General features: G+C 39.5%; 3 protein-coding genes across 5 annotated transcripts; 2 read left to right on the top strand and 1 right to left on the bottom strand.

Annotated features, from left to right (window-relative positions):
- Positions 1 to 627: 627 nt before the first annotated feature.
- On the top strand, positions 628 to 7,512 carry gfod2 (glucose-fructose oxidoreductase domain containing 2). 3 transcript variants are annotated; one of them, XM_024295655.2, is made up of 3 exons: positions 628 to 2,368; positions 3,357 to 3,653; positions 4,901 to 7,512. In XM_024295655.2, exons 1-3 carry the CDS (start codon positions 2,347 to 2,349, stop codon positions 5,794 to 5,796), a joined length of 1,215 nt encoding a protein of 404 aa, XP_024151423.1. In that variant the 5' UTR covers positions 628 to 2,346; the 3' UTR covers positions 5,797 to 7,512. The 3 variants fall into 3 exon arrangements, with proteins under 3 accessions (XP_024151423.1, XP_036066377.1, XP_024151424.1); XM_036210484.1 differs by lacking the exon at positions 628 to 2,368 and adding an exon at positions 2,391 to 2,606; XM_024295656.2 differs by lacking the exon at positions 628 to 2,368 and adding an exon at positions 2,623 to 2,792.
- A 2,754-nt stretch (positions 7,513 to 10,266) lies between these two features.
- On the top strand, positions 10,267 to 17,498 carry cog4 (component of oligomeric golgi complex 4). The gene is made up of 19 exons (XM_024295421.2): positions 10,267 to 10,447; positions 10,964 to 11,046; positions 11,148 to 11,262; positions 11,344 to 11,518; positions 11,699 to 11,892; positions 12,017 to 12,122; positions 12,195 to 12,352; positions 12,425 to 12,483; positions 12,558 to 12,682; positions 12,783 to 12,901; positions 13,288 to 13,454; positions 13,550 to 13,715; positions 13,885 to 13,947; positions 14,025 to 14,138; positions 14,429 to 14,521; positions 14,601 to 14,684; positions 14,760 to 14,861; positions 15,480 to 15,608; positions 16,691 to 17,498. Exons 1-19 carry the CDS (start codon positions 10,313 to 10,315, stop codon positions 16,823 to 16,825), a joined length of 2,322 nt encoding a protein of 773 aa, XP_024151189.1. The 5' UTR covers positions 10,267 to 10,312; the 3' UTR covers positions 16,826 to 17,498.
- gnao1b (guanine nucleotide binding protein (G protein), alpha activating activity polypeptide O, b) lies at positions 16,199 to 23,720 on the bottom strand. Its single transcript, XM_024295422.2, has 8 exons — positions 23,278 to 23,720; positions 23,110 to 23,152; positions 20,859 to 21,000; positions 20,513 to 20,673; positions 20,300 to 20,428; positions 20,096 to 20,225; positions 19,292 to 19,445; positions 16,199 to 19,186 (listed from the first exon to the last, which is right to left on the bottom strand). Exons 1-8 carry the CDS (start codon positions 23,393 to 23,395, stop codon positions 18,999 to 19,001), a joined length of 1,065 nt encoding a protein of 354 aa, XP_024151190.1. The 5' UTR covers positions 23,396 to 23,720; the 3' UTR covers positions 16,199 to 18,998.
- Positions 23,721 to 24,380: the final 660 nt, after the last annotated feature.

Raw genomic sequence — 24,380 nt, 5'->3', positions numbered from 1 at the left:
TTGAATAATGAATCTTTGGAACATTTTTTTTCATGTACGTATTCCAAGATTTTGTAAATAAACATTAGAAATTTAAATATTCTTAAACTTTACATTCCCCTTTTTTGGCTTTAGACGTATTAACATTTATGGATAATTTAGATAATTCATTCTAAAATATAGTTTTATTATTTGGAAAATATCACATTCATTGCTGTAAATGAAGAGGTAGTAAACCATCCTTTCTGTGTTTTTTTTTACTCTTGTATGTTAGTGTGCTGTGATATGTTCAATTCAAAAAAGTAAGCTGATTGTCACTGTCCTCGCCTTATCTGCAAATAAATAAATAAAACTGTTTGTTTCATTCTTTTTACAATGTTTAAGGGCTTCTGATTTTGTGCATAACATTTAATTTGTTAATGTGTAATTTACTGAGTACATTTAGGTTTCATATTAACTGATCAAGTTATTAGAGATTTTTTTTTTACATTTTATTTATTTATTAAACCTGTACCTACTCACCAAGTTAGATGCTAGTTACTTGACACGCCTTTGACCTGGGTTTAAAGACCCACTCTGATAAAAATCATGTTTTTGGTGTTTTTCACGTGTTCTTTAGCTAAAATTTGCATTTCTGAGTTAGTTTTTTTTATGTTGTGAATTAGCGGCAGATACAAAAATGCAGCTGAAAAAAGCTTGTAGGTGTGACATAGAAGCTACTACAGTTAGCCACAAGCGTCCTGCTCCGCTTCATTCTGATGCGTTCGCGTGCACACAAATAGATCCATATATGTCTTTGTTTTCCTTATCCGAGCTGGCATCTAGATCAAAACTGTAAGGCTGGATATCTCAAATATTGCTCACCATTTTTGCTGAACCAATAACTGGGGTTGGGTGACCACTGGGAATGCTTTTACAATGTGCATGTTTAATAACCCTTGTGCGATTCTAGGTATATATGTTGACGTTGAGAGTGGGGTCATCTGGACCCTAGAAGACAGTGTGCTGAACTTTTTTTTCTCAGAAGCTGTTGGATTATCTAAGATTCCTATCCTTTTCCTTCATCAAATGTCTTAAGACAATAATTATTTATGCTTTTGACAAGTGCAGACTCAAATATTTGACCTTTGCATTAATCAGCCTCTGTAAACACTATTTAATTTGCAATAATCAGTCTCACAATATCAAGATGTCTGTCAGAGATATCTTAAGTGTGCATGTCATCCAAATTATGAGGTGGATCTTTACACAGAGGTCGATATAAGATTACATTTCAGTCTAGTTTTACATGGTATCATCAGGTGCGTCACAAAGTAGTTAAGTACATCTTACTTACTAAGCCAGACATATCAAGTACCATAGGTCAAAAACAGGTTGGGTCATTTAGAAAAATAATGAACTTCTCAAAAAAGGATAAAGTAGTTCTCTTAGTGTGTAATTTGGTCATGCATTATTTTATTACTGTCCACACACAACTCTGCAAACAATTAAATAAATCTTGCACATAAAAGGATACAACTAGCTGTTTTCCTTAGTTTTCATCCTCTTGAGCACAGTTTGCAAGCCTAGTCTTAGTGTACAAATTAGTGGAGAGTGCAAAGCTGGAAGCATTAGACTTCCAGGTGAGCTATTTATAAACTTAAAGAATGAGTTTCCAGGAAGCAGGACTGTCGACAAAAATTCCCATTCATCTGGGGGATGTTGTCTTGAAGTGAAGTCGTGGCATCTGGACTCAAGTCTGTTTTCTTGAAATGTTTCAACACATGTAATTAACATCATATCAGTTATCAATAGGTTTTATTTTAAAGATTTATTATTACAAATCACTTGTTAAAAGTAAAAAAGAAAAAAAAAACTTGTGTTGTAAAGTCTTGTGATACATGCCCGATAAATAAATGTAATAATGTATTTTGCTTTAAATAGAGTTTTGTTTTTTTTTTTTTTTTTTTTTTTTTACTTTACTTTAAAAACCACAGTGTGAAAAATTATGATTAATCTGATCTTTTTTATCTGTAAAATTATCTACTCACAAGAAAGTGCTTATTACATTGGTCATTTCTAAACTGTTAAAAACTAAGCCAAATGAAATATCTTAAATAATCAAGAAGTTTTAGACAATTAACATATAAATTCAATTGTACTACTTTTTTTCCCCTTACTATTAAATTTGTTTCTATTGGAAGGCATTTTTTTAATCAATCAAGAATGTACATAGTTTAATAAAGGTTGAGAGCCACTGTTACAGTAGTATCTTCAGTATTTCCGGTTTCCTCAGTCCTGCTTCTGTTCCCGGCTTCTGATTGGCTGCTCCCGGACTGGAGTTACCATGAGCCACTGGGCAGTGCCCGGCTGAACATTTACCTGCGGATGTTGACTTGGCAAAAAAGCTGTAGGTACTTCGCGTTGTCGGTACTTTTCAAAAAGATAATTATTTTACGATTTGTTTGGACCAAAAGCTAACATAAGTTTAAGTGTTGACCATAAAGAGTCATTTTATAGCGAGTTTTTTTTCTGTTCCTTCTGCGGCTGTGTGGTCGGTTAGCCGAACGTGCTAAAGCTAGCATACATTATCAATAGCTTGTTTGTTCCTGCGATCTCGGACTTTCGCGTTTACCTGCAGTCCTTACGTACGTTTCAAGCTACTTTAAGTGAGCTCAAATTGTCTTAATATCCCTGTATATTCCACCGCTTGCAAAGAAGTTCATAGCGAGTTTTCTCTATATTGGTTTTACAACTTGTATAGTTGGATAAAAAGAGCTCGTGTCCGTTTGCAGAGACAGGAACATGTTTGTTCCCCGTGAAGTTCGAGCCAGGTACGAGCAATGTATGAAAAGTATTAGACATATTAAACCCACCATTTATTGATCATTGTTTTTCCAGCAAAATAAAGCTTTTTGACACCCAGTTTTAACTCTATAAAACAACGTTAGTCGATTAGCAGTTGAGATGAGAAAAGTCCTTATCTCTATGAGAGGTATACAACATTCCGTGTGTGTTTGTACAAAATCCAGTTTAGGGAAACGATCCTGTTTGATATACGGTCCTTAGAGACAGCGTTTTGCTTTAGATAAAGTCCCAATTGTTGTAGAGAAGCAGAGATGGCAGAACTTTTTGAGGGTGTGGAGTGTTTGGGGAAAGGCATGTTAAGAATGCAAGTGGCTGTTTGATAATGAACCCTGGACATGACCTACATCAGATATTGTTGTTTGTTGATGAGTTTACTAAAACTAAGAGAAGGCCCACTTCTCATATATCCAGGAGGTAGATTGTGCCTTTTTTAAATAGCTTTAAGTGCTTTAGCCAAAAAGATGCTTTGTTATTGTCACTGTTGTGAATAGTTTCCTATGCAAAACATCTAAGTTAAATTTCCTCTTCAGATGTTCCTGAAGATGCCAGTGACGTCACACTAAGTGGCATTGCCATGTTGCCAGGAGTCGGTGTGTTTGGCACCGGGAGCACAGCCAGAGTGCTGGTCCCGTTGTTACAAGCTGAAGGCTTCGAAGTTCATGCACTTTGGGGACGCAGTGAAGAGGAGGCGTGCGGCCTTGCAAAAGAACTGGGCATCCCGTTCCACACCAGCCAGTCTGATGACGTCCTTCTACACCAAGACGTTGATCTTGTTTGCATCTATATTCCTCCTTCAATGACGAAACAAATTGCTGTCAAAGCACTGGGTAAGATTTTTTTTTTTATTATACAACTTTTAGGAAAACGTGAACTTTTTGAAGTAAAAAAAATATCTGTACAATGTTTGGATAATAAAAGTGCAATGGAAATTTACAAGGGAGAAAAATGTGTGATATCCGCAAAGCATGATAATATACACTAACCAGCTATTTACATGTTTAAGCTTTATGTTTCCAAAATATTTATTTAAGCAGAAATTTTTGCTGAATATGCACAGTTGTAGTGAATGCCACCAACAAATAGTTTTTTTTTATTTACTTGATGTCAATACTTTTATATAATTATTATTATTCATTTCAGTGCTGTAAAGACACATTTGTTTTATTTCATTAACCTTTATTTAACCTGATTAAAAAAAAAAACTATTGAGATAAAGATCTATTTTTCTAGGGTGACCTGGCCAAGAGGTCAACAACAAAGTAACTGTTGCTATAGTAACTATAGTAAAAATAGCTGTAAGGATAGTTAATGTAGTTTGTAACGATTTTTAAGTAGCTTTAAGAAATTATGAGTGTTTGCTCAGATTGTTCTGATTTTCCCCTGCAGAAATAAATGTAAAAAAAAATACTTGCCTAAAGTCACTGATTTGATAGTTCTATAAAGAAAACATAAATTCCATAATGGACAGTTTTGAAAAAAAAAAAGAGTTGATGCACGAATTCAGCTTAGATTCCTACACATTGAGCTCAGCTTCCTGTTTAGTTGTAACTTCCTGAGTGCTTCCCTTATAGTTAGTTATTAACATCTATATTAAAGGTAAAGTCCCATTAGTTCTCACGCATCTGTGTGTGTGTAATTTGTTCTTTGCATTCGAGCCATCGCCTGGGGCACACGTCGCTCCCGGGAACCATTTGGTGGTCTAACCCCCCAACCCAACCCCTTTATGCAGGGAGGCACAGAGTCTTTAGTATGACTTTGACAAGGTTTTGAACTTACAACATTTCAGTCTCACAGTCCCACATGGCCACTGAGCTGGTTACTATCAGCACCTATTGCCTGACCTAAAAATGTGTGCACACTTTTTACAATATGAGTCTATAGATACGTTCAAAAATGCCTTGATAACATCATTCAGTCAAGTTCTTATTCCATTCCCCTTCAAGCCACATTTATTGTACATTTTGTTGATCTAATACAAGTAATTGTGTGTGATATTTGTGTTTTATCAGAATTATCCAAGTTTTCCACAAATAAAGATAAGGAGTAATATTTTTTTTGTTTTGTTTTTTCTCAGGTATAGGTAAGAATGTGGTTTGCGAGAAAGCTGCCACTGCTGTGGATTCTTTCAAAATGGTGACTGCAGCCAGATACTACCCCCAGCTGCTCAGCATTATGGGTAATACCCTGCGCTTCCTGCCTGCTTTTGTTGAAATGCGCCAGAGGCTGCTCGACGGATATGTCGGTGAAATACAGGTCTGTGATGTCCGGGTCTACGGGCCAAGCCTTCTGGATCATTCATATGGCTGGACGTGTGAGGAGCTGATGGGAGGAGGGGGGCTGCACACTGTTGGCTCTGCCATAATTGACCTTTTAAGCTACCTGACCGGCACACGAGCTCACAGGGTGCACGGTCTGACGCGCACTTTCATGCAGCAAAACAGCTTGATCCGAGGCATCCGCCGCGTCACCAGCGATGACTTCTGTTTCTTCCAGTTGTTAATGGGCGCAACAGGGTCGGGTGGTGTCTGCTGCACTGTGACGTTGAACTTTAACATGCCCGGGTCATTTGTGCAGGAGGTAATGGTAGTTGGATCCACTGGGAGGCTGGTTGCCAGAGGCACAGATCTCTATGGTCAGCGCAATGGGAGTAAGGGGGAAGAGCTGTTGCTAGGAGGAAACGGGTGGCTGGGACCGGAGGTGAAAGAGATGCCCCTGCCTCACCTCCATGGACTGAGCTCCATGGTAAAAGCACTGAGACAGTCTTTTCAGGCTCACGAAGAGCGCCGATCGTGGGATCAAAGACCCGTTGCAATGGCGTCCACTTTCGAAGACGGTCTGTATGTGCAGACTGTGGTCGAGGCCGTGAAGAAGTCCAGCAGCACTGGAGAGTGGGTGTCTGTGGAGATCATGAGCAAGGAGCCAGATCCAAACCAGAACCTCTGTGAGGCTCTTCAGAGAAACAAAAACTGAGATAATTTATTCACCCAGACTTGCAGGTGTGACGGAACTCGGCTCTGAATATTTTTCCTAAATTCAGCCGTCTGTGCCGTTTACATCCCACTTGACTACTTTGTACGTTATAGCTCTTTTATTTTGTCAAGCAACAGCATGTTTTGCTGTTATTTGTATTTACACTAAATTTGTATACGACAGCTCCATTATTTGGATTCTGTTCGGAAAATATTGCTTAGTTTCAGTGTCAACATCAACCTTAGCCAGAATGGCCAAAAATATTTGCTTTACATAACACTAAAACTACGCGTACAAGAAACATTGATCCGTGAAATACCAAATAGCTGACTCCATATTTGCTCCCATTTAATTAAAACTGCTTAAATGTTCTTCAAAACCAGTTATTAGTGAGTCACTGGATCATTTTAGTTGGTTTAGCATGTTTGATTCAACTGGATTATGACAGCAGAATATAGTTGAACTGTGAGATTATATTTAGCATAAAATGTAGACTCTTTCATGTTTCAATCAGATAATAGCTGTTTTAAAAACACTCTATTTTACTAAAAGGGAGTGTTTTTCTCAGGTATAAATGTCGGTTTGACTCCCAAACCCCTGTTATTCTGGCGGCACTTGAAAAGTTTTTCAGTTCAAGTTAAACTAGTGCAGAATGGGAATGATGGAGCCGTCAACGGTTTACCTGTCCTATTTTTCTTTGATTGTTCTGTTTTTATGGTTGAATACTTTTTTGTTTTGCTGTCATGCTGAGTCATGACCCACATCAATACCAGGGATTGTCTAAAATAAGCTAAGTGTAAGTCATACATATCTTATTTGTTGCAGCATCCCCAGAATGAGCCAGGTGACATTTGGAAATTGTTTTCATGATTAAAAATTGTCCTTGAAACTAGACCTTTAGTTTGAATATGTAACCATTTGACAACTCAGTGAAAGATTTGTTTACATTTGTTTTGACTAAAATTATTTAAAAGATCCGATTTATGCAATAAAAATGATTGCAGATGTGAAAGGAGTGTTAAGGCTGGCACAAAGCGTTTAACCCTCTGGAATGTTTTTGTTCGTTTTGCTTGTTTGTTTTCTGAGTAGAATCACTGGATTTAACCCTAAATGAGTACCCCGACTATTGAATTGTTACATTCACTCACTGCATTTCACTTGTTCTCACTAATATTGGTCCTAAAATCAAGCCTAAGTCAGAACTCTTACGGTGTTGAAAGCAGAAATAGGAAGTACTGGTTTGAATTGATGGATTTGCCCTTACAAGTTTAGTGCTTACCTCAACAGTGCTTTACATAAAACACACGTTTACATCTACTGTCTTTGAAAACACTCAACCTTTCCCTGTAGAATGCATCACTACTAAAATACATTCCATTATTATTAACCAACTTTTTATTTTTGCACTGAAAGATGCAGCCTATTTATGGAACGGCGGCACCGGCCAGCTTGCTCAAAAAGTTGAATTTAATTTAGAGAAAGACGTTTTTTTATTTATTTATGAGATGTTGAACAATAGTTTCTATTGTCTGTTCTGTCTGGTGTTTGTGTTTCAGCCTGTGACTTCATTTTAAGCTGCAATATTTATCTTTTTTTGTTCTTTTTGACATTCAGAATTTTAACAAATGTGACTTCAGCACTAATTTTGCATTAAAGTTTGGACTGTACTGCTTATGTGTTTCTGATCATTTCTTGGAATAAAAGCCTTTTTTGTCATTTTGAGGTATTTGCTTGATTTTTTTTAATTATTATTTAAACCTTTTTTATAAATCACAATTTTCTTGAGAAAAGAAAATACCCCATCCTGTTACTGGATTAATTGTGATATATTTAAAAAAAAGTCTTAAAGGTATTGTGGGAAGTGTCTTTAGAAACTTCAGCAGTTCGAATACTACTTTCACTCTTCAAATATCATTGAGCAGTAATGAAAAAAATATTTTTATCCATGCTATGGGGCACTAAGTCGTAATTGTGTATGAATTTATTTCCCTATGGGTACTTCACCTTCAAACATGTCTCTTGTAGGTGTGACTAAAACTCAAATGAATGGTTAATCCTCTTCCTGCAGCGTAAAATCAAAATTCTGAGCAGTCATTGGTTATTTGGGAGCTAGAGTCCAACATTTAGCGCCTGCCACCATGTAAGCTCATTAAAGGGCTTAAACGCTAAAGATGGAACCGTAAGATCTTAGAGAAGACAGTAGACATGAACTTCTAACAAGTTTTATTTGTCTTCTTTTTTCAAAAAGATGTATTCTTAAATAGGATTTAAGAATAGAAGAAATTGCAAATTAAATGTATCTTAGTATTTTTCTCTGAAAATGTTCTATATTTTTACATTTTAGTTGAAATTGTTTAACTGAATAACTTTTAAGATAAAACTGTATTTATTTCCAGGGTTTAAGCATTGTTTCAGACACAACACAGATGACTGAAGAAGAGTTAGCACGATTATTATTAAAATTATAAATCTGTTGTAATTAAGAAAAATAGAGGCAGGCTAGGTTTACATAAACTGAAGTTTAATAGCAGCATTTTCCAACTTTTTTCTAAACTGCTGTAAAGTTTCTGTAAGCTGTTTTTGTTAAATGTATAATAATGTTCCAAGAAGAGAATTTTGCATATCTGTGTGTGGAATAATACAGCCCCAAACTACTAAACATCAAAACGCCAAAGTGTTTTTGTTTTCAATTTAATACTACATTACATTATTTTGAATGACAGGGGGTATAAATTCAAGAGGCCGGACTTTTATCAAATATCCAGTGTTCTCCAAATGTTAACTCTATCACCTTTAAATATAAATGTTCTTTAGTTTTATTTTTCTTCATACAAATGTCTCACTTCTTCACACATAATTGAAACCAGTTTCTGCAGAAACTGATTTAATGTTTAAAGGTACAGTCTCTGTCTGGGTGGAAGCAGAAGTAGACCTATTAAAAAGGAAGTTCTGAGAAATGTTAGATGAAAACTCTTTGTTAAAAAGTGAAGTTTTATTTACAAATGAAGTCATCGAATGTTAACAAATGACCATTTATATTTAGCAGATCCCTAAAGGACTACATGTTCTTCCTTCAGCCTTGATTTCCATAAATATAGACAGATATGTTTTACTAAAACCTAGAACAACAATGCTGTGTTGAAGGGCTGATTTGCATGAAGCATTGTACAGCTGTGGCACTTTTCCCTTTTAGTGCATGTAACACTGTTGGAAACGTTTATATTCTATATAAAGATTAGGATTTTAATAATCAATTGATGAATCGATTTCTGTTTTCTAGAGTGATCTGTCTGAGGCAAGTTGTTAATCGGATCAACCAATATCATAACAAAATTGTTTCAAAATTAGATAAATCGGTAATCGATATTGGATTTGTATTGAGACATGGTCAGTTTTTTTTTTTTTTACTATAACATAAAAACGACCAAGTACTATCACAAAGGACAACACACGTGATGGCTGCAAAAATGATCAGTCCATCATTACAGTCCAAAGTGAGAAAACACTGAATTTTACAAAGACAAGTGACCATACATCGTGGTATAACGTTCTAATAATGTTCTGTTTTTATTGTTTTGATGTGGAAAAACAACACTGAGCTGAACTTTATACAACTGAAATGTGAATGGATTTGACATTAATTATTGTTTACTTGCTTTTTTTGTATACATATTTAATTTACACTTGGTTATCTTGCAAGACATACAAGGAAGCTGGAAAACTTCGCCTGCACTGTTCAGAATCCTGATATTTATCTTTGAGTCACACTGGATGCATTTTTTGCTAAAGATGTTCTGGATCGATTTTAGGTCACTGTATTGGATCATTTAAAATTAAGCAATATCAGCTATGAATTGCATCGTCAACCATTAAATATGATATACATTGAATTGTTGTTAATTAGAATCGTTATACCTCTAATAAAGATGTATCGTTTGGTAATAACAATGTCATCAGCTTTCATAATAAAAAAAATGTATTTAATTAATTGACTAACAATAATTGCAAGTTTCCTATTCACAAATGCAAATTTTCATTTAAAAAAAATAATTGAAATTTAAAACTATATTGAATCTGTGAAATTCTCCTCAGACCTTAGAGCTGTCAACACTCATGAAATTGTATTTTATTTGGTATTGTGTTTTTATTAATGAGAAGGTCAGTTCCTGCTATTTCTTGTATATCTTCCTGGCTTTAATGCTTACTTTGATTTTTTTATGTATATTTGAACATTTACCAAAACACACACAGTCATGCGTCTGTGCCGTATTCAAAATTAATTCCCAGAGTTTTTTTTCGCAGGATGTACTTCCGGTTTAAATGTATTACCGCATAAATTAACCAATGCTAGACTTGAGATTCTGTTATATAATTACACATTTTGTATCAAGTGTTTTATCAATTCTTCACACTGGTGAAGTTTAATGGTCTAAAAACCGTTCGAGGAGCTACTGCCTTACAGACTAAATTCAGGGAACAGGAGAGATGACGTTGACAAGTTCCCGTCCAGCCAAAGATGGCTGACATCTCACCGCTGGCAGCGAAACGATGCAACTCTAGCTCCTTGTGCTCCGTGAGTATGGACACCATCTCCTCGCTGACGGAGCTCGAGGATCTGGAGAAGGTTTACCAGCAGCTATGTGAAGAGGAGGTTCGTATAGAACACGCGAGAAGCCGTCTATTTGTTGACAGTGTCGTCAAACTTCCGCACATCTACAGCCTGGAGATGCTACAACCATGTCCTGCTCAACCACCTAGCTCTTTATTTACCTTTTAACAGTAACGTTTGCTTCGTATTGTGGTAGTGAACGAGTTATCTGATGGTTAAAGGGGTCTTAAATTAAGTTATTTGCTATTTAGGTGCTTGGTTGTGGTTTTATTTAGCCTTTTTTAAAGCATCTGATACTATTGTTATCATGAGGATACTTTCTGATCTAATTGGATAGTCAGGTTCTGTTTTCTAACAACACAGTTCAGCTTCCATGTGGGATCCCTCAAGGTTCTGTTTTAGGATCAAACCTTTTTACCCTCTAGCTATACCACAGAGAGTATGTAATCTGCCAGTTCACAAAGCTCTACTGACAACATTGACAACATCCAACTGTACTGCTCATCTCAGGATTTCTGAGTACAAAAAGTAATTCTGTATTTCCTGTGTTTTTAACAGAAAGGAGTGGAAGCTGAGCTGGACAGGCTTGTTGGTCAGGAAGCATCGATTCATAAGAAGATGCAGGCACTGCAGAGAATGGGGTAAACACATATTTTACTTTTCTTACTTTCAATAGCAGCTGGTTTGCTGAGCTTTTTCATTTTAGGATGTGTAAAATTCTGTGCAAAATTCCTTTTTGCAGACCGAGTCTACAGCTTATCGGAAGCGATGCCAGTCAACTGTCAGGCATGATCACCTTTACCTGCAGTCTGGCAGAAAACGTCAGCCGAAAAGTCAGACAGTTGGATCTGGCAAAGGTACATCCTCTTGTGTTACTCCAGCAGTTAGAGGTTTTATTTAGTGTCTTATCCTTTTTTTTTCTTTTTTCTTTCTTGCAGACACGGTTGTATAACGTCATCCAGCGTGCTGATGATATACTCGATCTGAAATTCTGCACAGATGGAGTGCAGACCGCTCTGCGCAATGAAGACTATGAACAGGCTGCTGCACACATCCATCGATACCTGTCTCTGGACCAGTCGGTTATTGAGCTGAGCAGACAGGGAGAAGAGAGTATGATACCTGCCAAACCTTTGTCAAAGTTAATATTTAAAAAGAGAGGAAATTTGGTTGTTTTATTTGTTGTTTTAAAACAACTTCAGTACAATTAATACTAGATGTTGACACTTTTCTTGTCAAACAATTTTATTTATAACTTCCATGTATCCCTAATGTCTCATTGTGGCTGTCCAGGCAGCGCTGTGGACGCCAGTCTGGTCCTGCTGCAGGAGGCAGAGCAGAAACTGAAGGTCATCGTTTCCCAGAAGCTGGATGAGGCTGTTGCAGCAGTTGACCTTGCTCAGGTTGAGAGGTTTTTCAAAATCTTCCCTCTGTTGGGTCTTCACCAGCAGGGCCTTGCCCGATTTGGTCAATATCTCTGCAGTCAGGTTAGTACCATAAGAGGATTTTGTTTTTTTTACATCTTGACCATTTTTATTTCTGCATGTGCAGTTCCAAGAAAAACGTTCCTTTTCCACTTTTGGATAAAAACATTTGCACTTTCTCATTCAGCTTGCTTCCAAGGCAGAGGAAAACCTTTTGTTGGCGACAGGCAGCGATCTGGGCGAGAAGAGAGCTCTGCTGATATTTGCAGACACCCTGACTCTACTGCTGGAAGGTCAGAACCTTTGACTGTCTCCTTTTTTTTAACACAATTACAGACTCTCAACGAGCTGGTTTCCATTTGCAGGCATCGCTCGTGTCATTGAGACTCACCAGCCTATCGTAGAGACGTATTACGGTCCAGGCCACTTGTACACGCTCATCACCCACCTGCAGGAGGAGTGTGATCGTCAGGCCCAGAAAATAGTAGACAAGTTCATCCAGCAGAGAGGATACCTCAACAAGGTGAGGTTGACGTCCGACCAGCAGCTTCTCCTACATGTCTTCTCCTCCTAAGTCCTCTGGTCTGTCCTTTAGTTTCAGGTTGTCCAGAACAGCATGATGAAGAGCATGCCCGGAGAGAGGATCGAGCCAAGGTGGGTTTGTGTGTGTTAATAGAGACTATTATGCAGCTCCTTCTCATGTTTGATCACATGTCCCACATGAACAGGGAACTGGACCCTGTGCTTGCAGAAGTAACCTTGATGAACGCCCGGGCGGAGCTTTACCTGCGTTTTCTGCGTCGCCGCATTATGGCGGACTTTGAAGTCGGAGACCCTCAGAGCATCACGCAAGGTACTAAAAACTTTTAAGGTGCAAGATCAGATGTAAAAATACTTGTTTAGTTTAATTTTGTCTGTCCTCTTTCTTTTCTCACATCGTTTTGAATCCTCAGAGCATCAACAAAATGTGGAGAAACTACTAAAACACTGTTCACTGAGCCGGGCAATGCAGGAGCTGATAGGCTACTACATTCCCATGGAGGAGTACTACATGAGGGAATCAGTTAATAAGGTCTGTGTGTATTAGACATGTAAAATATTTCCAGCTTAAAAAAAAGTTGTAATGCTCTGCAGGTCATAAGAAAAGTCTTTTATTTTACTTTTTTCTGGACTTTTCTATAAGGCATTTATATTTAGTTTGGATAATTTGATTGTAAATATATAGTCTTGCTGAACAACTCTCTCCCAATTTTATCTTTGTATTGCCTTGAAAAATTCATGTTAAAAGTAAAAAAATATAAGTAAACACTGATCTTTTAATATGTTCAGGTTGACAGCTTTCTTGTTAGTTTAATTAATTTGTGTCTTCAACAACAAATCCTTCAGGTTTTTTACTCTTGCAGTGCATATATGTTTATTCCTTGGTTATTTATTTTTTTTTTTTTCATTTTTCACCAGGCAGTATCTATGGATACCTATGAGAAGGGTCAGCTGACCAGCAGCATGGTGGACGACTGTTTCTACATAGTAAAGAAATGTATCAGCAGAGCTCTGTCGAGCTCCAACATTGACTGCCTCTGTGCGATGATCAATCATGCCAACTCTGTGCTGGAGTCTGACTTCAGGTGCACCAAATATATTAGCATAACTCCTTCAATGTTATTTTTTTTTGTCTGCTGCATTAAATCCCTACATGTGGATCATCTCTTTCACGCATCAGGGAGGTCTTGTATAATAAGCTCCGGCAGGGCTTCCCAGCTACGACGCTCCAGGACATCCAGCGCGGCGTGAGCAGTGCAGTCAGCCTGATGCAGAGCAGCTTACAGCAGGGCAAGTTCAATACTATGGGCATCGAGAGCACAGAGGACGCCAAGGCTGCATTTCTGGTAAATTGAAAGATTAAACAAGCGCACATAACTCTGACTCACTCTGAGACTGTTAAGCTATTGTGTTTCTAAACCAATTTCTTAAAAAAATCTTCCTATTTAATGGAGGAATCTCATGAAGGATAACAATCTATATTTTTTACGTTTCTCTCTTATTCCCCCCACACAGGTGACCCTGAACAATGTGGAGGTGTGCAGTGAGAATATCACAACTTTAAAGAGGAACTTGGAGGTAAAGTCGACATCTCTTCCCAAGGATCTGCCTCTACTTAAAAGTTTTTCTTACAAACTAAAATTGTATCCTGGCAGAATGACTGCTCCAAGCTGTTTAGTCAGGGAGTGGGATCTGGAGAGCAGGCCAAAATTGAAAGCTGCTTGTCTGACCTGGTCAGCACATCCACTAAGTTCAAAGATCTCCTACAGGTTGGTCACAATTTCTCTGATTTTCTTTGTTTTTTTATCTTTTACAATAACTACTACTTTCCTAACTTTCATTTATATGTCAGCAGTTTAGGTTTTTGAGTGAAATAAATAGAAATTCACTAGTATAGTGATGAGTCCAGTAGAGGATCATTCATTTTACCCATTAGAATACGTTAAATCTCACTATCACTTGAATTTTCAGCAAGTATACTTATTTGAATTTTGGAACACTCACTTATAAATTACCCCTGTGGTGCTTTTATGGTAAAAATGTCTGTTTTATTTTTCAGGAGGGTCTGACTGAGTTAAACACTACAGCCATAAAGCCTCAAGTCAAACCCTGGATCAGCAGCTTCCTGTCCATCTCACACAACATAGAAGAGGTATGGCCTTCGCATTTGTTAGCAAAAACAAGTTGTGAAACATTTCTGGATTTTTTAAATTTATTTTTTGTCTTCACAGGAAGAGTTTAATGATTATGAAGCGAATGACCCGTGGGTGCAGCAGCTCATTGTGAACTTGGAGCAGCTCATGGCAGAGTTTAAGGTATTTGTATCTTGTAGTCTGCTGATTCCTTGTGATTCTTCACGATCCTCACTTTTATTTCTTCCTTTATTCCAGGCGGCCCTCTCTCCAGTCATCTATGACACTCTGACAAGCCTGATGACTAGCCTAATAGCAATTGAAATGGAGAAGACAGTCCTCAAATGCTCCTTTAGCAGGGTGAGCACAGACGGAGCATAAATTAGGGGTGTAAGAAAATATCGATTCACTCAAATATCGCGATACTGCAATCGGCGATACATGTATTGATATAAAATGCTGCCAAAACAATATTTAATTAATTATGTATGACTAAACATTTAGTTCATTGTCTTACTTTTGTTTTCCACCGAAACCCCTGATTGCTAGTTGGCAGCACGGCACACTGAGCCTTCTTGAGCAACTCTACACCGCACCAAAACAAAACCAGACCTGGAAAGAACCATCTTGTGATAAATACAAACCCGTGTGAACTCTGAGCCTCGCAGCTGTTGTTATGAGACATGTACAACTCGGTTTATCTAAGGATGTGTACTGAATCAAAAATCTTTAATAATGTCTCTGTTACATATCGTGATACGTATAGTATCGTGGCAAGTGTATCGCGATACTTATTGTATCCCCAGACTCTTACCAATACACACCTCTACCATAACTGAAGGGTGAAAAGTTAAACATGGCCACAAGATGGCAGTGAGCTTCCTGTTCACAAAAGGAAAAAGAGCTGCAGGCTCAGATTTCTGTGTCCACGAGTTTCATTTCTGCATATTTTAACTGAGTCTGATCCTTTTGTTGTAGCTTGGAGGGCTGCAGTTTGATAAAGAGCTTCGTTCTCTTGTGGCGTATCTCACCACTGTCACCACTTGGACCATCAGAGACAAGTTTGCTCGCCTCACACAAATGGCAACCATCCTCAACCTGGAGAGGGTAATTTAGATTGTTTTCTTTACACTCTCTTATCAAAGTATTCTACTTTCAACAAGCTCCTCCTACTTTAGTAGCACTTTCAGGTATTGTGATAAGATTTAAAAGAAGTTAGGACCTCAAGTTGATCAGAGGGCTCATCATTTGTGGTGTAATTCGTTGATCTTTAGTCCCTAAAAAACAGATTTTATCTCTTTTTGTTGAGGTAAGTCAAGTGGAATAATACTACAACTTAGGAAATAAAATTCTGTCTGGAGATTTTGGGTTCCACACTTAGAATTTCTGATCAAAAATAGCAACAGCTTATATCTCAACTTAAACGTAAAATTTCCTCAACTTTAAAAAACAAAAAGAAGCTTTTGCACAATTTCTGTTCTTAGCTGCAGCTACTTTTGGTTGTTGACTAAAACTGAAATATAGAAACATTTTCCTCAATAAATGCTCTCCTGACTATCAAGATAACTGAGGTAAGACCTCTTAAAACGTTAACGTTATTTTTAAAAGCCTCTTATAAATATTATGTATTACATGCCATTTTTTTAAAGTCACAGAGAAACAAAAATATTGAATTACATCAGCAATTCAGCCAGTTCTCTTGTATAAACAGGATTTTAATTTAATTAAGTTATATTTTGATAGAGCCATTTCACAACAACTTTACATACAGAGGATGCTAAAAATTCAAATCAACTTTAATAAACTTTCTGTGTACAATCTGTCAGTTATATTAGAATAATAACCACCACCCAAAGCTATAAGATTTCTCTCCCGTTTTGCTATGAACAAGTGTCAAAAATCAACGGTAAAAAAAATGAATTCCTGTTTCAATGGTACAATGGATGCAATATAAAACTGAACAATGAGGAAAGGTTTAAACATTAGTCTAGCTAGCACATTTTGTAGTTGATTTTTTTTTTTTTTTTTTTTTTACGTTTTTTTTTGTATTGTTGCCCGCAGACTTAACAGAGGTTTCAGACTTTATCAGGTTCAGTGGAGCAATAAAACTATCCAAAGACAAAAATCACATTAGAAAATATTCTAACTTGTCAGTGCACATGCTCACGTCTTCATGTTTGTACTTTCAGGTAACCGAAATCTTGGATTACTGGGGTCCCAACTCAGGCCCGCTGACGTGGCGGCTGACTCCCGCCGAGGTGCGTCAGGTTCTGGCTCTGCGGATCGACTTCCGAAGCGAAGACATCAAGAGGCTGCGGCTGTAGCTGAAGAGCCTGTGCTTTACAGTGCTGTGCATTACCCACCTGAGATCACATGGGAGGGGGGGGTATCCGTGGTTCTGTACATGAAATGGCTGAGGCTTTACTTTGGTTTAAAACAAAAGCTCTGATTGTTCCAGAGCGCTGTCGCGGCTCACCTGGCTGATGCCAGTCTGCTACAGCTCCAGTTGAGCACTCAGAGACACGTGATGTGAAGCAAATGGGAGTGGAGGAGGGGGGGGGGTGTTTAATATTAATTAAATGTAAAATTTTGTAATTAAAACCACAAGTGTGCAATTGTGTCACAGTGGGAATTCCTACTTCTTAACCTGTAGCTGGTTGCGAGAAATCAGGACACTAAGAAAGTGGAGCTCTGGGTATGTCAGTGAAGCACAGCAGTAATGAACATCATACCCATTAAACTGACAGAAGCAGGTCAGACAGCTGATCCAGCCCAGTCATTCAATATATGAATAGCTCCTTGTCTGTGATGATGAACACTTTTAACCTAATAAATTGAGAGCTGCTGTGCTGCGCTTCTGATCCCTACCATCCGCCACGTTTCAGCACTGCCCTGTTGCCATGCAAGACCTGTTCCCAATCTTTTATTCGTGTTTCGGACTCTAAACGCAAAGCTTTGTTCACAAGGCAATGAAGCATTAAAAGTGGTCCACTCTCATAATGTTCAGCCTAATTTCCTTTGCCTAACCTTAATTCCGGGCACAGATTAAAGCCGGAGTAGCACAGCTTGTCATCACCTCTGTTACCTTGCGGTGTAATCACACTCAGACCACCAGCGCAGGAGTCGTTAGGAAAAATGTGGCTTTAATGTAAACACAACATTCGATTGGCTCAGCACAAACATTCCACATGAGAGCAACCAATAAACTACTGAATAGGATGGGGGTGCAGCACAAAAACATTCACAGTAAAAAAAAAAAAATCTGATCAGGTGTAATCATATATTTATATACAGTACGGTGCTTTTTTAAGGTGAAAATGAAGAGAGGGTATGAGGATTGATATGTGATGGGTAAAGAGAATACAGGGATGGGAAGATGACTTGATTGGGTGCACAGGTGAAAATGGAGAGCTGTACTTTGTCCTCTGTGAAAAGAGAAATTGTTCCCTGTTCACTAATCAGGGGGAAACAAAGATCTTAAGACAAAAAAAAAGGAAAGATAAAACTCCCCAGACAGAGGCTGCCTCTAATGATTTTGTTCTCCTTGTGCAGTCTTCTATTTCTTGGAGCACACAGATGTTAATGGAGGCCTTTCCTCCCTCTGAACCCAAGTTTGACTCGTTGGGAAATAAATATGTGGCACGGTGGGGGTCTCTGGAGGTAGGAGGAGGCATGAAGGGCATGAGGCTTTAATAAATTATTCAATGATAGTAAAATATTATATTTGTTACTTAAATAATATAGATATGAGCTATGATTATCGACCCTAGTCCTCTATCTGTTATTATCAGATGGTTGGCACCGATATGAATTGTTCCTTCTTTTCAACAGGTTTACCTAACATTACAGTAGGGGGGGAGGGGGCAATGGCAATGGGCAGCCGCTCCAAAACAGAAGTCACTCCTCTTTCATTGTGTTTGCAAATAAAACAAGAAAAGCTGATTGGAACAGACCCTTCAGGCTCCGACAGCTCTGAAGGAAAGTTCACGACAGCTTCCTTCTTCCCATCCATGACCCTCAGCCACGAGTACAGCACCTCCCCAAAACCGGTATCATCGTCATCTCCACCCTTCGCACGCCGAAACGAAGCACCAGAGGCTGTATTCAAATGTCAGGACTTGCCACCGAACGTGGGACGGCGTCCCTCCTTCCTTTCTAGGCGGTGTGTTACATGTGTGGACGTTTAGCGGGACAAGGCTCCAGCTGAATAAACCCACTGGTGCTTCTGACCTTCACATTTGTTGATATAGTCATCAACAAAACATGGAAACATTCAGCTTAAAAACACATTTTTTTTAAAGACAAAACTGGGGGAGGGATACTTCAAATAAGGAAGGGAACAAATCATGGCAATAATCCAGTGTGGTGTCTGACGGCAGCTCTTTGGGTCCATTTGGACGTGTAGAATTACATATTTATGTGTTTAAGTATCATCAAAATTACCATTATTAACACTTCACACACTCCATAGACAACCTCTGTGCTTCTGGCCGGGCTTCAGTATAAGCCGCACCCTCTAAGGTTGTTTGCAATAATGATGTCAGTGACGGCATCAAACACTACCTGGATGTTTCCTGTGTCTGTGGCACAGGTCAGGTGACAGTAGATCTCCTTGTTGGGAGAGCGGTTCTTACTCTCAAACTGAACCTGAATATATGCAGTAGCATCATCGTATGTGTTAGCACCTGGAGTCAGAGGGAGGAGGAGGTGGAGGACAGAGAAGGGAAGTGTGAGACACAAACTCCAGCCCAGACGGAAGTAGAAGTTTCAGGAAAAAACGGAGGGTTCACCTGTGTATTCCGGAAAACAAATCGTGAGCGGCGATTTCTTAATCTTCTCGGCAAACAGATCCTTCTTGTTGAGGAACAGGATGATAGAGGTGTCGATAAAGAACTTGTTGTTACAGATGGAGTCGAAAAGCATGAGGGATTCATGCATGCGGTTCTGTAGGACAAAACGTACGATAATGAGCCTCACGTACCAGGACTACAACAGAGAAATTATCTAGAATTTTAAAACTTTAACTCCTGCAATTAAATTACAAATCAGTTTAAATTTGGTGACAGCCACATGTATAAAAAAACATACCCCTATTTGTGTTTTTCTTTGAGATACAAATAACTTTTTTGTCTTTGAATGAATAAAAATGTCATTTGTAGTTTAAAAACTTTATTGTACCAGTTGCTTATTAGTAAGGATGAAAGGAAAAATCGATATATTGCAATATTTCGTTTGGCAATACTTTTATTTATTTAAAATGTTGAAATTTAATTAAGAGCTTTCTGCAGTTTGGTTTTCCACCTCCGACCACTAGTTGGCAGCATACTGAGCCTCTTTGAGCAGTTCTGCACCACGACCAAAAATACAACAAGATCTCCCCTAATTCTTTCAGCCTTTCTTCTTAGTCATACTCTTTAAAAAAAAGTGAAAAATGGTTCTGGTACTGTCTCGGGATATATCGCGATACGTATCGTATCGTGAGACACATATTGGAAAACGTATTGTATCGCCAGACTCTTGCCAATACACACTCCTACTTATTAGTCACAGGATCAAGTCTTTCATTCATATTGAAATAACTCAAAGACCCTCACAGTTGTTTCGTCTTCATGGAGAACCTGATCGTATCCGCTCAGAGCAACACAGAAGATAATGGCGGTCACGTCCTCAAAGCAGTGGATCCACTTCTTCCTCTCTGACCTCTGACCTCCAACATCAAACAGCCTTGAAAGGAGGTAAGAAGTTCAGAACGAAAGTCCCAAAACCGAGTCATCTGAAGCTGCAAAAGGCTTCTTTACCTGAAGTGAAGGTTTTTGAAGGTGAAGTGGGTTTCTACAATGCCAGTGGTTTTCACTCGGGTTCTCAGAATGTCCTGCTCTGTGGGCTGGTAGTCTGCTGCCCCAATCCGGTCTAGACTGTCCAGGTAGCTGTTAAAAACAGGCAGGGAGTTCAATAAAAAAACTGGTGATCTTTCAACAGAAATGAGTTTGGGTGTTATTTGCTGCACTCACTATTGAGCTGAGTCATTAAGCTGGTATTCTCGGGCACGGTTGAAACACTCCTGAGTCCCAGCATCAGCCCATAGACGCTTCATAGCAGCGAGAAGTTCTGCAGAGTACGGTTCTGTGTCCTCCATCCGGCTGACCACATCGCAGACCAGCTTAGCATCAGCCTGGTTAAAATATTAGTCATTAGCACAAGAATTGAATCTACCCAACAATTAAAATGTTAAAAAAATATTCTTATTTCTGTTTTATCTCCAGGTGAGGAGCTTAAATTGGTTAATTTAACTGTAACTTGAGTCTTCTGTTTTCACAATGTTCCAAATCAAACGTCAATGACATGCATGAAACTAACTTTTCGGTCCTTGTCACCGAACTCGATGCCCAAAGAGTCCATGGCTCGAAGGATGGCGGCCAAACTCTGGATGGTGTTGCTGTAGACCACAGGCTTATACTGCTTCACATCATCCCCAGAAAAGCCATCTTCATGGATAATCCTGCATACGCGCACACACATTATCTCAGAGGAAACAAGCTAGGACAGAAAAATGGTCTCACACATCCATATGTTCCTGGATTTCATTTAAAAGAACTCTCTTCTCACAATAAAAGCTCCACATTTGCTGGTTGTTTTCCTGTGTTGTGTAAAAGAGAGGGATGCTCTCATCTTTTCCCGATACTTTCTATCGCCTTTTACCCTCTTCAGTTGTGCCCGTCTTTAATGGGCATGGAACTGATCACTTTCTCAGTCTGTGAAGAGTAACTGGAAAGTAATGTGATATTTAAAACATTTATAATGCATGATGTGTAATGGGGGAGAATCAATCAGAGCACAAATCAATCGCTACTACACAAGACTGGACAAACTCCTCTCTACCAAGCCAGATTTGGATAGAACATCTTAAACTCCAAAAAAATAATAAACTCACACAACATTCCAGCTCGTGTTAACCGTACTCGCAAACCCCCAACTTGCAAAAGAGAGAACGCTTTTCACGTTTTCATCTCATCAGTGCACATTATGAAAAGATGTTTTACCGCAGAGATCCGCCACCTGGCCTGAATCTCCACCACCATCATCACAATTAACACTTTTATGCAATAAAACATTAACCTGCTAAATGAAAGGGAACACGTGAGATTCTCCAACAAATCAAGCTGCAAAGGATGTTAAAAAACATTTGAATTTGAAACATATGTTATCACTAAAGTTAGAAAACCTTCAGGAGAAAATAAACTGAAATTATAGATTACAGAATTAATCTTTAAAAAATAATTTTCTGCACACATCTGAATCAATTTGTTGCACATTAGATTGATCTCTATTGAATATTTCCATGAAAACTTCCTAAATAAGCATCCTTTAAGGCTCTATTTATGTGTTAAAGCAAAAATAACATTTTTAAAACAAATAAATGTGCCTTAATTTTACAAAAAAGTCATTTGTTCTTGTCAGCTCTGTGGATTTTAAGACACTTCCAACACAGACACTATGAGTTATTAATGACATCCTTTGACCAATCAGAGAGTCTGAAAATGTTAAGTATAAAAATAGACATCACTGACATTTCTGCAGCTGAGTAGCGGCAGCAGCAGAAGCACCCTTGTTTAATTCATAAAATCCACAAGCCAAATCTACGCCACTGTGTGTGTGTTATTCCACTTTGTTATAGGTCATATGTTCCGTTTGAGGCCTGTTACTTTCACTTTAGCGCTGCAATAGGACACAAACAGATCCTTCTCCCAGATCATTATGTCACAATGAAGAGGCTGCAGATCACACCATTCATGTAACCTTCAATACCTAAACTTTACGACCTAAGGTGAGTGGTAAAACCCATCAATCTGCTGCTTGCTTTGGCTAAAACAAGCCTTGAGAGTATTTGTAAACACTATTTGGACCTTCATCATGGGTCTGGGGAAGAGCAGCAAGTTATGGGATACCAGGGACCGCAGGGAGGGTAATGAGGTGAAGTGAGGTATGGAGGGAGGGTGCAGCAGCTAGGAGGAAGAGGAACATCTGCTTCCTGCCAAACTGAGGAGATGCTTCAAAATGTGCAAAAACTGTCTTCCATGTGGAAACATCATGCTTTACTAAGAGGTTTAGAGGAAGGGAAAAAACAACAGTCGTGTAGAACATCAAAGAGTGATTTAGCTTAGACAGGAGTAGGTTTAGATGTGGTTTTAGAAGCCATATTTCTGCGTAAATCCGCTTTATAGTCAAAGTACTCCCGGCGATATCGGGCACTTAAAGCCATTAAGATTAAAAGCAGAGGTATTCACTAATGGAGCAGTAGTGACCTCGCGGTAATTCACACACCGACACACGCACACTGACACGGGACCAACACCCACGACGCGCGGTCCCCGCTGCAGTCGTTTCAGCACCCCGGCCGTGAACAGCACCCCGCAGGGACGCACCGGCGCGGCCTTCCGCAGCCTCGCTCAGTGGTCTGCAGGAGGTGCTCAAGTCACCGGCGCTCCTCCGGGGCCTCCTGAAACATGGCGGCTCAACCTGTCCTAGTACAGACAGGGGAGGCGCAATCTCGGGCCTTTCACTCGAGTTGGAGAGCGCAGAAATCGCTCCAAAAAAAGGCTGCACTCACTTCATCTGCTTCACGATGGTGCTTTTGCCGGACTCTCCGCCGCCTGTGGAGAACGAAGGGCAGAGTGAGAGCCGGCAGTCAGGATCAGTACCACGGAGAGCACCTCCGCCCCATGCAGCCGAGGCGCCGCAGCCCCGCGGCCGCAGCCCGGCTCTTCTCTTCTCTTACCGAGCAGGAGCAGTTTGACGTCCTTAGCGGCGACCAGCCCGTCCTCCTTCAGGTTTTTCTCGATGGCCTTGCTCCGGTCCAGAGCCGCGCGCTCCTCGGCGCTCAGTGTACATCCCATGTTTCCAAGCGAATGAGCAATCCCGTCTCTCCCCGGTCCGCCCTGTCCCTCGCCGATCCTCGGTCACTGCGTGGTCTCTCTGTCGTGCTCCTCCCGCGCTGTCTGCTACAGCATTAGGCCCGGATTGAGGGCGAAACGGAGCCGGGATCCCGAGTCGGTGACTGCGCCTCTCTCACTGTGTCCCCTCTCTCGGAGGGGGTAGGGGGGGTGGGGTCGCTGCGCTCGAGTCTGTGGGGTTGGGGTTGTTGTTAGGTGGGGAGGGGGGTCTCCTGCCTCCTCTCTCAACAGGGCGGCGCTGGCGATGACGACTGCGCGTGCCAGAGATTTCACCGTATCTTAACACGAAGGAGGGGCACGCGAGCTCCAAGAGGGCCGCGCGACTGGCTGCGCGAGACTCACCTAACAATCTGGCTGACGTCAGAGCTCTAATCACGCCCGTGGAAAAAAAATCCAGCAAATTCAAGCACCTTTCTTTCCTAAAACAAGATAATTAAGGAAACTGCACGACATGTGGGAAGACACGACACATTTATTCAAATAATTTTCAACAAAAATGCTTTTTTTTCTTTTTTCCCCTGCTATGCATCCTACCCTCTGTTTATTTTAATTTAAAAACAGGTTTCTGAAAGACACACTGCAATGGAAGTTGTGTTTTTGAACATGTTCTTATGATATTTTTTCATAATGGAGGACCTATATAAAGAAAAATGAAACTATAAAGAAATACTCATGAGTATTTCTTTATTAAAATCATCTGGAATCAGGAGCAGACAAAAAATGCAGTTGGAAAACACTTGTAGAAGTGATGTAAGTGCTTCAGAAGGTACCCCACAAGCTCCCTGCTCTGCTCCATTCCAATATATCCACTCCCAGAGAAATAGATCCATGTATGTCTTTGATTTCATGTCTGAGCTGGCTCATTTATTTGCACAGATAATGTTAGGTTGGGGTTGTGAGGGGCTGTAAGCTCGTGGGAGTGTAAACA

The sequence above is a fragment of the Oryzias melastigma genome, linkage group LG3, assembly GCF_002922805.2.
Source record: "Oryzias melastigma strain HK-1 linkage group LG3, ASM292280v2, whole genome shotgun sequence".
NCBI classification, from domain to species: Eukaryota; Metazoa; Chordata; class Actinopteri; order Beloniformes; family Adrianichthyidae; genus Oryzias; species Oryzias melastigma.
Note: the sequence above shows the minus strand (reverse complement) of the source record. Positions and strands in the feature narration are given on the sequence as shown.